Source organism: Elephas maximus, chromosome 3, assembly GCF_024166365.1.
Source record: "Elephas maximus indicus isolate mEleMax1 chromosome 3, mEleMax1 primary haplotype, whole genome shotgun sequence".
Lineage (NCBI taxonomy): Eukaryota > Metazoa > Chordata > Mammalia > Proboscidea > Elephantidae > Elephas > Elephas maximus.
Genome location: NC_064821.1, coordinates 214,954,141 through 214,969,460, shown reverse-complemented (window position 1 = coordinate 214,969,460; position 15,320 = coordinate 214,954,141). Strand labels below are relative to the sequence as shown.

Below are 15,320 nucleotides of genomic sequence, written 5' to 3'. Positions count from 1 at the left end.
CCCAACCCTGCAAGGTACTGCCAACTAGCTAGCCCCATAACTGTGTCTTTAGAAGACCATTCCATCATTCTATCAAGCCAGCTGCTTCAGGAGGATGGGGAACATGGTGAGACTAGTCAATTCCATGAGCATGGGCCCAATGCCACAATTAATTTGCTGTAAAGTGAGTCTGGGACGGCATTGGGAAAGTGAGTTCCTTGATCTGAGCTGATGCTGTGTGGGATACCATGATGATGGATAAGGCAGAAGTCCACTGATGGTAGTTCTGGCAGAAGTACTGTGTACAGGGAAGGCAAATCTGTATCTAGAGTAAGTGTCTGTTCCAGTAAGAACAAAATGCTGCCTCTTCCATGATGGAAGTGGTGCAATGTAATCTACCTGCCACTAGGTTGCTGACTGATCACCTCAAGGAATGGTTCCATATAGGGGACTCAGTGTTGGTGTCTGCTGCTGGAAGACTGGGCACTCAGCAGTGACTGTAGCCAAGTCAGCCTTGGTGAGAGGAAGTCCATGTTGCCGGGCCCACGCATCACTGCCAACCCTGCCATCATGGCCACTTTGTTCATGTGCCCATTTAGCAATGATGGGAGTGACTGGGGAAAGAGGATGACTGGTTTCCACAGAACGTGTCATGCTACTTGAATGTTAAAATCCTCCTCTGCCAAGGTCACTTTGGTGAACATTCACATGGGACACAAATATCTTCATGTCTCTGGCCCATTCAGAGAGGTCTATCCACATACCTCTGCTCCATACCTCCTGGTCTCCAATTCTGTAATCATGTTCCTTCCAAGTCCCTGACCATTCAGTCAAATTATTGGCCACAGCCCATGAATCAGTATACAATTGCACATCTGGCTATTTCTACTTTCAAGTAAAGTGAACAACCAAGTGCACTGCTCGAAGTTCTGCCCATGGGAGGGTTTCCCTTCACCACTGTCCTTCAGACAGGTCCCAGGAAGGGGCTGTAGTGTTGCTACCATCCACTTTTGAGTGGTGCCTGCGTATCACACAGAACCATCAGTAAACCAGGCATGGGTTTTCTCCTCTTAAGTTAACTGAGCATAAGGAACTCCCCATGAGGTCATAGGTGCAGACTGGGAGACAGAAGATAATGTGACAGGAGTGGAGACCATGAGCACTTGGGCCACTTCCTCATGCAACTTACTTGTGCCTTCGGGTCCTGCTTGGGCCAATCTCGTCTATGCCACTTCCATTTAATGATGGAGTGCTGCTGTGCACGTCCAATTTTATGACTCTGTGGGTCAGACAAACCTAATTCATGATAGGCAGCTCAGCCTGCATGGTGACCTGGTGGCCCATGGTTAAGTGTTCAGTCTCTATTAATGCCCAGTAACAAGCCAAAAACTGTTTCTCAAAAGGAGAGTAGGTATCTGCAGAGGCTGGCAGCACTTTGCTCCAAAATCCTTAGGGTCTGCGCTGTGATTCACCAATAGGCGCCCACCAAAGGCTCCAAACAGCATCTCTATTTGGCACCGACACTTTAAGCACCACTGGATCAGCAGGATCATATGGCCCAAGTGGCAGAGCGGCTTGCACAGCAGCCTGAACCTGTTGCAGAGGCTTCTCTTGGACTGGGCCCCACTCAAAACTAGCAGCTTTCGAAGTCACTTGATAAATAGGCTGGAGTAACACACCCACATGAGGGATACGCTGGCTTCAAAATCCAAAGAGGCCCACTAGGCATGTGCCTCCTTTTAGTTGTGGGAGGGACCAAATGCAATAACTTATCCTCCACTTTAGAAGGAATATCTCCACATGCCCCACACCACTGGGTTCCTAGAAATTTCACAGAGGTGGAAGGTGCCTGAATTTTTGTCACAGTGATTTCCCACCCTCTCCACTGGGTGAGCATGTAAATGTTTTACCAATAAGTCCAGAGTCATTGACGTTTCTTCCTTACTAGGTCCAATCAGCACAATGTCATCAATGGACCAGCGTGACATCTTCTGGAAGGGAAAGCCAATCAAGATTCCCGCAGCCTAAACTATGACACATGGCTGGAGAGCTGAGATAGCTCTGAAGTGGGACACTGAAGGTGTATTGTTGGCCTTGCCAGCTGAAGGCAAACTGCTTCTGGCAATCCTTCAAAATAGGTATGGAGAAGAAGGCATAAGCCAGGTCAGGAGCTGCACACCAGGTACCAGGAGATGTATGAATTCGCTCAAGCAATGAAACCACATCTGGAACAGCAGCTGAAATTGGAGTCACCGCCTGGTTAAGTTTTCAATAATCCACTGTTATTGTTCAAGATACACCTGTTTTTTCATAGGCCAAATAGGCGAGTTGAATGGGGATGTGGTGGAATTCACCACCCCTGCATCCTTCAAGTCCTTGATGGTGGCAGTAATCTCCGCAATCCCTCCAGGATTGTGGTACTGCTTTTAGTTTACCATTTTCCTAGGTAGGGGCAGTTCTAATGGCTTCCACTTGGCTTTTCCTACCATAACAGCCCTTACTCCATTTGTCAAGGATCCAATGTGGGGGTTCTGCCAGTTGCTAGGTATATCTACTCCAATTATGCATTCTGGTATTGGGGAAATCACTACAGGATGGGTTTGGGTACTCACCAGACCTACTGCAAGACAGACGTGAGCTAAGACTCCATTAATAACCTGACATCCATATGCCTCTACTCAGACTGGTGGGCCACAGTGATGCTTTGGGTCTCCTGCAATTAGTGTCAGTTCAGAGCCACTGTCCAGTAATCCCTGAAAGGTCTGATTATTTCTTTTTCCTCAATGAAAAGGCACTCTAATAAAAGGTCGTAGCTCCCTTTGTGGAAGGCTGGAACAAAGATTAACAGCAGAAATTTTTGGAAGTGTACTGAGGTTCTTCCTCAAGGTGACACAACCTCCCCCTCATTCACAGGGGTTGAGGGTTTTTAAACTTGCTCAAGTCTGGGAATTCATTGAGGGGTCATGACTCCATATTCTGATGATTTAAGATTACAGTTCACTTGACATATAATTCTTCCACTTGTACAGATCAAGTAAATATTTAGTAGATTTCCTATCGATTTCACTCGTAGGGAATGCCATGACTAAGTAGCCAAGTCTATAAGTCCAAAGGAGTCAGTCTATTCTGCTTACTGTTTTGACTCTGCTTGCTGTCCATTACAAAAACCAAGTCCACCTTGTCTTTGTCAATTGAGTGCTAATACTTGGTCTCTCCCACCAGAGGTCCCACTCAGCCCTGTTGTACTTAGGTGTCTTAATTCAGTTAGGGCAGCTCCCACTGTCAAATCTGCCTTACATAAAATAGCAATCACAGTAGTCTTCAAGGATGCTAGGGCTCCCTTCACAAATTTGTTCCTCACCATTGTGCTAAAAGGTGTGTCCTCTGGCATGCTAATTTCCCTAAGCTTTTGGATACTTTCTACATTATACTAAGGCAGGTCTAGTAGTTCAACTTGATTTAGTGTAGGCCACGGCATAATCCATACTTCAGTGACCCAAACAAATAAAGTATTACTTCCTTTCCTATCTTCTTGAGCTGCAACATTGAATGAAGAATCTGTATTTAGTGAGCCCATAACGATAAACTCAGAGTCATCCATCTTTATGTTACTTGCACCATTATCCCACACCCTTCATAGCCATTCCCACACATATTCCCCAGGTTTCCATTTGTACATATTAGAAAAGTCAAGCAGTTCTTTTGGAGTGTAGTGTACCTCCTCCTGGATCACACTTTATATTTTACCTTTTGGGGCTCACTGGGACTTAAGTCTAGAAACCAAAATGGATAGTAGGGATGTGTTTTGAGAGTATTCAGCATTGTCTTGTAAGGTAAATTTCCACTTGTGCCTTGAAAGAAAGCCTTATTTCTTGTACTAACAGAGCTGATGCTGCTGGAAACCAAACCCAGAGTCTTATCGCATGAGTGGCTCAATTACAACACCAACAGAATTGCCAACCTCGAGTCAGTTCTGAAGTTAAAATGAGGGCAGTGATGTTAAGAGCACATTTTAAATCTCTTCTATTTAATAAAAGAGCAGGAATAAATAAATCTAAGTTGAAGAAGTTGGTAAGACTGAAGTTTGATAAACTACAACAAAAGAAAAAACACTCTGGTCTCTACTGAAGAATGGAACATTACCAATGTGCCAAATACATAATAAAATATTTCATAAATGGCCTTTACGATGTACAGCTAGAAACCCTGGTGGTGTAGTATTTAAGAGCTACAGCTGCTAACCAAGAGGTCGTCAGTTTGAATCCACCAGACGCTTCCTGGAAACCATATGGGGCAGTTCTACTCTGTCTTATAGGGTCACTATGAGTCGGAATTGACTCGACAGCAATGGGTTTATGTAGAGCTAAATAAGATACAGGCTTGGGCCAGTTCTCATTGATAAGAACAAGTGCTTTCTTCCTTTTTAAAGGTAGACTGGAAGGAAAGGTGTCATGGATTGAACTGTGTCCCGCAAAAAACACGTGTCAACTTGGTTAGGCCACGATTCTCAGTATTGTGTAGCTGTCCTCCATTTCATGATCTTCCGACATGTTATAAAACATAATCCCTGCTTCTGGTTAAAGAGGGTTATGGTGGCATGTAACACCATTGCTCAGGTCACATCCCTGATCCAATGTAAAGGGAGTTTCCCTGGGGTGTGGCCTGCACCACCTTTTATCTTACATGAGATAAAAGGGAAGGAAGCAGAGAGTTCAGGACCTCAAACCACCAAGAAAGCACTGCCAGGAGCAGAGGGTGTCCTTTGGACCTGAGGTTCCTGTGCTGAGATGCTCCCAGACCAAGCAAAGACTGATGACAAGGACCTTCCTCCACAGCCGACAGAGAGAGAAAGCCTTCCCCTGGAGCTGGCACCCCGAATTTAGACTTCTAGTCTACCGGGCTGTGAGAGAATAAACTTGTCTTCAGTAAAGCCATCCACTTGTCGTATTTCTGTTATGGCAGCACTAGATGACTAAGACAAAAGGGAGCTGAGAGGTGAGGAGAGGACAATCTAGTTACATTGTCATAAATAGTGTATTTTATTATGCACACATACACAAAAAACTCAAAACTCTAGAAAGCAACATGAGTGATGGGCAGGGATTTGGTACAAATGTGTCTAAGATAACTTGATAAAGAGGAATGGAAGGAAACTAACATTTATTAAATACCTACTGTGCTATTTCAAGAAACAAGATTTGGCTTATTTGAATACAGTCATTTGTTTTCAATGACACATCTCATTGCCCTTTGAACAAAAGTTCTTTTAGTTGTGTTATTTCTTCGGTCTCAGTCACGCTTTCAGTTGATTCTATTAGCATCTGTGTTTTACACTAAAGCAGGTATTAGGTACTGCTGTGTGATCTTAAGAACTATTTGTTTTTAACTTTCTAAAGCATTTTGAACAGTTTTTCACGCTAAGAATATTATAAACTTCACAGAATATGTCAAAATGTGTCAGTATCCAGCAAGTTTTTTTTTTTTTTTCATTCTGTGTATATTTGTTTCATAAATGAAATATATTTTTCAAAATGGATCCACTGTCTCTCAGGGTAAGAAGGCCTCACTCACTAGTGTAGTCAGCTGGCAAATTATGGATACTTTAAGGAATGCTTTCTGTAGGGTCACTATGAGTCCGGATTGATCTGACAGCAACAGGTTTGGTTTTCCTTTGGTTTCATGATTCTGCACTACACTGAGACCCCCAAGATACAAAATTTATTTTCAAGACCAATGTTTTACATTTACTTCAATACTTACATTATATTCAGTCACTACTCCTTTATAAACTTCATAAAATTCTTCAACATTAACTCGATCCATGTTGAACTATATTAAAAAATAAGTAATAAATAAGCCAACCAATGAAAGAAAAATAAATTAACCATACTTAGCACTCACATTTATAATCTCTTGGATATACTTTGTTTATATTAAAATATAAACCTTGCATAAATTAAACACACTTTGAAGCAAAAGCATGATTGAAGATCACCTCATCAATAATGAAAACAGCTAAGAGTTATTGCGTACTTAATGTGTCAAGTATTGTTCTGGGTTCTATACATGTATCATCTCATTTAATCCTTACAACAAGCCTATGATAAAGGTAGTGTTAGTATTCTCAATTTACAGATGAGGTTAACAAGGCTCAGGGGGTTATACAACCTTCCCAAATATGCATTCCATCTCAGACAATCTGACCCCATTGATCATGCTCTTACCCACCACATTGTACCTCCCTCTGAATAAAATCCCACCCTAGATACAAAATAAAGCAATCACATACGATGTAATGTTTATTGATAAATCCTTGGCACAAGAAAAAACATCATTAGAGAAAAGCAGATTTTGTAGAAATAGCTGAAGATAATATTTTTTCTTCTTCCAAGCATTCTAGAAAATTCCTAGTTAGTCTGGTTAATAATAAAGCACTTATTATATAAACTATCTGGAATTCTTTTACTACTCTTCAAAAAATTTTTGAGTAAGGGTATGCTTATTAGATAAGCCTGCAAAAACTCATGCTTATAAAGGCTGGATTCAAATTTAGTTAGAAAAAAAAAAAAAAAATTCATTAGGTTCTAGGGTCTCAAGAACTAAGACCTTAATTTTTTAAAAAACCACCTCAGAATTTCCAATTTTATGTTTCCTCCTACTGTGCTTCTTTACTGCTGCCAAGATTGAAGATCACTGAGAAATCTCTGCCTACATAAACAATATTCAAGCCGGGAGGATTTATCTTCATAGGCGACATAACTATTAAAGAGAGGGAGTTCTGTTTATTTTCAGTGTTTTTGTACTATTAATACAACAGAAGAGTAACAGAAGATATCATTTATTATTTTGTAATGTGTGCTGGAAACTCTACAAGGCATTGTGCATGGTTACTTCATTTCATCCACAGAATAACCCACTGAGGCATATGATAATGTTCTCATTGCACAGAGAAGAAAACTGAAGATGACAACTCTTGAAATCTGACCAACGTCACATACCTAGAAATCAGCTGACCCAGGATGTAGCACTTTGACTCCACAAATCAATGAGTGGGGGTTTAAAGCACTTGGCTGTTAACTGAAGTTGGTGGTTCCAGCCACTCCATGGGAGAAAGATGTGGCAGTCTGCTTCCGTAAAGACCTACAGCCTTGGAAACCCTGTCCTATAGGGTCGCTATGACAGCAGTATGTGATATTCATGTTTGCCACTACACTACCAGGACTTCCCCCATAAGTTCAATTAATCATTGTTTTATTATTCTTTTTTTCACTCAACACCTACTATGGCCAATCACTGTGCTATGTTGTAGGCCTTAAGTGAGGTTAATGGTTAAAGCTAAAATTTCCCCAATTATTATTTTTTAAGTGGGCTTAGGTCACTTCTAGAAAGTTCTGGCTAACAATTTCTTTCCATTCCCAGGTAATACTCTTCAAATACCAATTTTCTTGTCCGTCTTCACATTTTCCCTGATGATTCTGCAAACCAGCTGATATTTCTAGCCCTTTCTTTTTTGGTTTATGGACATTCCCACCAATCAGGGACCCAAAATAGATAGAACCCCAATTAGTGCCATGCCCTGACCCCTAATTTTGGGTGATACTAAAACTTCATGGAAATCAAAACCAGTTCCTCTTCAGAAAAAGCAAATATAAATAATCTTAGTTAAATAAATTCTCAGCTCGAAAATGAGTGTTTTGATATTTCACTAAATAGTATAAACTTGCTAGCCTTCAAACATTGTACAAACCAAATTGTCTATCTGATTCCTACAATAATATGGTGTCCGATTTCTTGTCAGAGGCATAGGTCTGCACAGCACAGAGGTATGGCCTCCACAGACGTGGAGGTGATTTCTTTAATGAGGGGTTTCCTGGAAATCTGTCGGAAGGGCAGTTGAAGCACGCATGGGCTCTGGAGATCCTGCGTAGCAACTGCCAACATAGAGGCCAAACTATGCTCACTCCAAATCCAGCAAAAGGCACTGGTGAGGGGAAAGGTCAGAACTGATTCTCTTCTTCCATTCTCTGCTTAGTCAGGAATCCACAGAGATAATTCACTTTAACTGCTCAGCTTTCTTATATTTTACTCTTATAAGGAACAAATACATTTTTTGGTCTTTATTTATTTTGCAATTAAAGTTCCAGAATTTCTATAAATTTATCTTAATAAGTTTGACTATTAGCTGTCTTAGTGGAAGAAAATCATTTTAAAATATTTTTTGACTATAAGAAGGTCACTGAGTTCAATAAATACTATTTTTCATGAGATGGATTCATGAGTGCACAGAGAAAATTCAACACAGAATGTTTTAAAACTTATTTTTAAAAAACAGTTATGATTCATTGCAAGCTACCTACCATCTGCAAAGCTGAGATACCAAAACCTGCGTCTCGGATAGCCATCAGGATCTTGCCCAGCAGTCCTGTAAACGCAGAACAAAGCAGTGCAAAAATACAGAATTTCTAGGGCATTTCAGTTTCTTAGAAATGTAAACTTTTCTACATTGAAGTACTTTGTGTATACTCTATATGAAGAAATCACACTCTTTTTTTTTGCAGGAGAAACTAAACCCCTAACACTCAGCGTTACATTTAATCATTTAAATCACTCAGTAGTAAGTCCTTCAAGAATATCAACAATGGCCCCAAGCACACTGCAAAAAACTTTAAAGACATTCTTTTTGCCATTAAGCACCCTGAAGTCTAGTGAGCTAATGAACATGGAAATCAAATAATTAAAAATGGCTGAAAAATATGAGAAACATAACTAATGCCACTGAACTGTACATGTGAACAATGTTGAAAGGGTAAACAATTTGTTACATAAATATTTACCATACAAAAAAATTAAAACAATAGCATTACAGAAAAATAAATGCCAAAGTGCTAGATACAGAAGTTTAAAGGAGGATGTCAACGAAGAAGAAAAATCCATTTAACATTGAAGAGGTAAACAGAGGCTTCAAGGGGAAATCAGCACTGGAACTAGACCTTAGAGCCTGTAGATGGCTGGCTAGAATAGCGGTAATGGTACAAGAGGAGAGAAGGTAAAAACTGGGAAACTCTGGGCATATTCACACTGATGGTAAAAGAAAGGGAAAAAAAAAAGCTGAAAAGGAAAAAAGGTTAAATCCAAATTGATAAAGGAATTGGTCTTTATCCCACAGGTAAATTATTTTCATAATGGGATCTGTAGACTATGGGGGTCTGGGACTGATTTTGAGACCATCAGTTTCCTATAAAAATCCTCTAATTTTCTTTTTTAAAAAAGTCAGTTAAAACTCTCCCTCACTCCTACACACACACACAAGATCATCTAGATGTTTACCTAACCAAACACCCGTTGCCACTGAGTTGATTCCAGCTCACAGTGACCCTATAGGACAGAGCAGAACAGCCCTATGGGGTTTCCAAGATGCAGCTGGTGGATCTGAACTGCAAAGCTTTTGGTTAGCAGCCAAATGCTTACCCACTATGCAACCAGGGTTCCAGATGTTTACCCAGTGACCCTAAATCACCAAGCAGTATCAGTGCCCGAAGACGCCTTTTTATTTACTATATTGTTGTGGTGAAGTACTGCAGTTTTCATGGTAGCAGGCTGAGGAATGAGAAAAAGATAGAGGTGGATCTATTTCTTGAACGACCTCACAGCAGGCTGCAGATACAGAGGTTTCTCAAAAGTTCCAAGAGAGAAAAGTGGTGGCTACTGAGTCATCACATTAGAACAGGCCCGCGCCTGGCAGCACAGTCTGTACCGCATTCATACTGAGCTTGGTGACTCAGTTTTGGCAAACAACGTCCTCTGTTACGTTAATCTTGTTAGCTTAAACATTACTGACTTTACAGTTTAGTTTGTAATTAATTTGTAAACTGACAGAGAAATCATTGTTTTAACAAGCCCTCCATGTGATCCTGTCACATGATGAAGTAAAATAGCCATGAAAAAGTAATAAATTACAATAGAATTCTAAGGAAAGGAGAAACATAAGATCATAACAACCAAAGGGAAAAACAAGACAAGTAGTAAATGGTAGACCTAAAACCAATCATATCGACAGCTGCATTATATTTTAACAGATTGAAAGTTGCCACAAAACAGGAAGAAATTTCAGATGGATTAAAAAAACAAGACCCAACTATATAAGAAACCAACCTTAAATATAAAGACAAAGGTAAACAGATTGAAAATTGGTAAATTGCAAGTTAATGGATAATGAATGATATACCATGCAAACGATAAGCACAAGAAGGCTGGAGTGGTTACATTAATTTCAGACTAAGCAGAATTCAAGACAAAGAGTTTACCAGAGATAAAAATCCCAAGAGACATTGAGAGACAGTAGTTTAGGCAGAAAGCTAGAGGAAACTGAAAATTCATGGAAAAAGGAGCACTGAGCAAAAGCAGAGAGATGTAAAAACAGCATGGTCCTTTCAGGAAAAGTCAAGTATTTTCATTGCATTGAATAATAGAGTGGAAGGGAAACAAGACAGGAGAGGAGATGGGAGAGGAAGCAGAAGCCATATGATGAGGGATTTATACAAAGAGGCTTGATTTCATTCTGTAAACCACAATTCCTCAAGGTTTTTGGTCTCATGGACCCTTACGTTCTTAGAAATTTTGTGACTCTAAAGAGCTTTTATATAGATGCTATATCTATCAATATTAATAAATTAAAACTGAGAAAAATATAAAAATCTTTATTAATTCATTTAATATATAACAATACTAAATCCTTTAAATGTTAAATAATATATTTTTTTGTGAAAAAATGACTGTTTTCCAAAAAGAATTAATGAAAAGAGTAGCATAGTTCTAAATTTTTAAAAATCTCTTTAACATCTGACAATGGGAGCAGCTGTATTCACATATCTGCTTCTGTTTTCAATGCTGCAATGTGTTGTTCTGGTTTAAATATATTTAGTAGACTGCCAGGTCCTTCTTCCTACTCTGTCTTGGTCTGGAAGCACCACTGAAACCTGCCCACTATGGCTGACCCTGCTGGTATTTGAAATACTGGTGCCATAGCTTCCAGCATCACAGCAACACAAAAGCCACCACAGTACGACAAACTGACAATCGAGTGGTCCCACCACCAAACCAAATCAAATCCAGTGCAGTCGAGTCAATTTCGACTCATAGTGGCCCTATAGGACAGAGTAGAACTGCCCCATAGAGCTTCCAAGGAGCGCCTGGTGGATTCGAACAGCCAACTCTTTGGTTAGCAGCCATAACACTTAGCCACTACGCAACCAGGGTTTCCGGTCCCACCACCGGACCTCGTTAATAGCCCCCATCTGGAAACCACCCAGATGCCCTTCAATGGGTGAACGGTTATACAAAGTGTGGTATACCTACACCATGGAGTACTTCTCAGCAATAAAAAGAAACAAACTCTTGATAATGCAACAAACTCAGAGAATTTCCAGAGTGAAAAAAGCCTACTCCACAAAGTGAAATATTCTATGATTCATTTTTATTCCCAGAGCAAGAAAAGCATACTCCATAAAGTGAAATATTCTATGATTCAATTTATGTAACTTCTTAAAATGATAAAATTGTAGGAATGGAGAACAAATTAGTGGTTGCCAGGGTTTCAAAAGGGTGGGAGGGAAGTGGGTGTGACTGCAAAAGAACAGCATGAGGGCTCCTTGTGGTGACAGAAATGTTCTGCATTTGACTGTGTCAATGTCAGTAGCCTGCTTATTATGGGATAGCTTTGCAAGATGTTACCACTGGGGGAAAACGGAAAAAGATAGTATATGGGATCCCTCTGTATTGTTTCTTACCAGAGACAACTGTTTCAAAATAAAAAGTTTAATTTCAGAAGCAGGATTACAGCTGTTTATTTTTTCCTTTGTATTTTCTTGTTTTTACAAATGATCATTACATTTATTAATTCAAAAAACAAAGAGAAACTATATTTGTAATTATAGTGTATTTACAATCTTATAGTAGTTAAGATAGATCTTCACAATATAGTCACAATCTGTGCGGTATGTGAGGAGAAAACACTGTACATATCTATTCATTATAAATGTTATTCGTATTGATAATCTATTCATAAGAAAACAATCTGTTACCTAACTTCATGCTCTGAGGATCATCAGGACATGCAATCCATTTCCCATACTGCATGGAAGACTATTACTATGATGGCCACTTACAGAAGACAGGACTCTAAGAGAAGCTGATTGACTGATATATTAATTAATTCATCTACAATTTATTCTGGGCCTTTCTGTAAAGGCATTATGCTATAACCTAGGGATACAATGTTGTCTGAAAATGGACACAATCTGTACCGCCATGGAGTTTATGATATAGTCAGAGAGAAAAAAAATTAATGTCACATAAGTAAAATTCCAACTGATAGATGCTATGTAGGAGAGCTTCACAATGCTACAGGAGCCAACGATATGAGGATTTGGCTTAGGCTGGAAGGGAGGAAGGGATACTGGGGCTCATACACGAAACAAGAAGGAAAGTGAAATGAATAGACAGGATGGAAGAGTGTTTCAGACCAAGATACAAGTGAAAACGCCCCAGGGCAGAGGCACCATGAGGAATGAAAGAAGGTCAAAACTGCAAACAAGATGTGAGTTTAAAAAGGGAAAAGGACTCAAAAGAAGAGACACAGGGCCTTTTCTACTGAAATAAACATATCAGAATAATAAAAGAAACACTAGTATTTATGATTCGTTGAGCACTCCCCCCACAAAGAAAAAATCCACTGCCATGGAGTCAATTCTGACTCATAGCGACCCTATAGGACAGAGTAGAACTACCCCATTGGATTTCCAAGGCTGTAATATTTATGGACGCAGACTGCCATATCTTTATACTGCAGTGTGGCTGGTGGGTTCAAAATGCTAACCTTTCAGTTAGCAGCCGAGCACTTTAACCACTGTGCCACCAGGGCTCCTCCACAGGCACTATAAAAAAGGTTTCGTTTTAAATCTTCCCACCATGGCAAGGCTTTGTCTCATGTGCTTTGGACATGTTATCTGGAGGGACCAGTCTCTGGAGAAGGACATCATGCTTGGTAAATTAGAGGGACAGGGAAAAAGAGGAAGACCCTCAATGAGATGGACTGACACAGTGGCAGCAACAATGGCTCAATACTAACAACGATGGTGAGGATGGCACAGGATCAGGTAGTGTTTTCTACTGTTGTGCACAGGATGAGTCGGAACCAACTTCATGACACCTACCACCACCACCACCACCATGTAACACGACATTTGATGCAGTGAATTAGAGATAAAGAGCTAGAAAAAAATGGTGGTGGGCAAAGACGACTAGACCATGTCTAACAATGAAAAATTATTAAATACTTATTGTTTAGCTAAATCTCAATATTTGAGATTAGGCTTATATATACCTAGTTCTTATTATGTGCCATGTGTTATTTTAAGTACCACATGCACCAATTCATTTTATCCTCACAACCTAAGAAGTAGGTTACATTGTCCTTTTTTTAAAGTGACAAAGTGAGGAAGGCGGGGCCAAGATGGTGGAGTAGTCAGACGCTTCTGCTGAACCCTCTTACAAGAAAGACCCGAAAAAACAAGTTAAATGATTATATTTATGGTAACCTAGGAGCCTTGAACACCAAAGGCAAATTTAGAAAATGGACTGAGCAGCAGTCGGAGGGAGAGATGGTTCAGAAGTGGAGAGGAGTTGCCGGACCTCAATCGCCGGGAGCCCTCAGGCACCACTACCAGGAGCACCTGTGGCAGGGCTTCAGACGCAGTTTGCTCAGGGAGAAGCAGCCAGCCACACAGCCTACTCACACCTCTGGAACAAGAATGGTGCCCTCGAGAAAAGCTAAGTACTTGTGTAGATTTTACCATGCCCCCAGCCTCCAAGCCAGCTTCAGTGGCTGTCGATTTCCCTGGGCCTGAGATAGGTCCTGCGGAGCACCCTGAGCCATTCTCCTGGCCTTGGAGAAGGAATAAATTCACAATTGGTGGAAAAGATAATCTGCTACCTCCACTAACCTGAGGAGCTCAGGACAGAAGCGGCTCCTATCCAGGCATAAACGGTCCATAGACTTTGAATACCTTTCCTCCTTGCATGGACTTGTGTGGGTCCATTTCATGACAATAGGCCCTTGTTGGAAGATTACAATTGTTTCAGCCATGGGGTGGAGAGGTGGGTGTTTGATGTTTGTCACCACGTTACCTATTAAACTGGGTCCTCACTTACACACATCAGGGGCCTAAGGACTGGTGGCTCCACTCAGGTCACCCAGCCACCCACAAAAGGGGTCCAAGGATAACTGGTACCTCCCAGGCCTTAAAACCAAAAGAATTGGGTACCCATGGTCGAACTACAGAACCCACTGACCTGTGCACTCTAGGAAACAGGGAGGTGCTTTCCTCACAGATGCTTCAGGGACGGTTGTCAGCCATGTGCCTTGTTGAGAGTGTGACCCCCTGTTCCAACCAGATACCAGTACTACACCAACCATTCCTGCCCCTCTAAGACTGTAGGACAGAGCCTGTACCACACACTTAATGACCAACTACCAGGACAGCTGAGCTAAGCCCATACAAGAAAAATGAATGGACTCCTAGGCTCATACACCTGGTAACAGCTCTAGCCACCTGGTGACAAGACGTTAGAGCTTCAAAGGTGAAAAAAATCAAGATAGCTCACTCAAACAACCAATCTGGGAATATCAAAACAAAACAAAGCAAGAAGCCAGGCTACAATAGCAAACAAAATAAACTAATACAATAACTTAAACGTGGCTCGGAGATAAAAGTCAATATCAAATCACTTAAAGAAGCAGACAATGATTGTTTCAACAAGCTCTAAAAACAAAGAATCAAGGGATCTTCTGGATGAAGGTGCCTTCCTGGAATTACCGGATGCAGAATATAAAAGATTAATATACAGAACTCTTCAAGACATCAGGGACAAGATCAGGAAGAAGATCAGGCAACACACAGTATAAGCCAAGGAATACACAGACAAAGCAGTTGAAGAAATTAAAAAGGTTATTAAAGAAAATAATCAAAAATTTAATAAGCTGCAAGAATCCACAGACGGCAGTCAGAAATTCAGAAGATTAACAATAAATTACAGAATTATACAACTCAATAGAAACTCAGAGGAGCAGAACTGACCAAGTGGAAAGCAGAATTGTTGAGACTGAAGATAAAGCACTTAGCACCAATATATGTGAAGTAAAAACAGATAAAAGAACTTAAAAAAATTAAGAAATCCTAAGAATCATGTGCAACTCTAGCAGGAGAAATAACCTACAAGTGATTGGAGTACAAGAACAGGGAGGCATAACAGAAAATACAGAGAGAATTGTTGAAGATTTGTTG

At 40.4% G+C, this 15,320-nt stretch overlaps 1 protein-coding gene across 10 annotated transcripts in view; it reads right to left on the bottom strand.

Annotated features, from left to right (window-relative positions):
* Positions 1 to 15,320, bottom strand: part of NME7 (NME/NM23 family member 7) — a 498,467-nt gene that overhangs the window by 311,969 nt on the left and 171,178 nt on the right. For all 10 annotated transcript variants that reach the window (XR_007516892.1, XM_049881289.1, XM_049881287.1 and 7 more), the window contains 2 exons: positions 8,337 to 8,401; positions 5,740 to 5,808 (listed from right to left, as the gene is read on the bottom strand). Coding sequence is in view for 9 of the 10 variants with exons in the window: in XM_049881289.1 (XP_049737246.1) it covers positions 5,740 to 5,808; positions 8,337 to 8,401 (134 nt within the window). In the remaining variant the exon portion in view is untranslated. The remainder of the gene's footprint in view (positions 1 to 5,739; positions 5,809 to 8,336; positions 8,402 to 15,320) is intronic.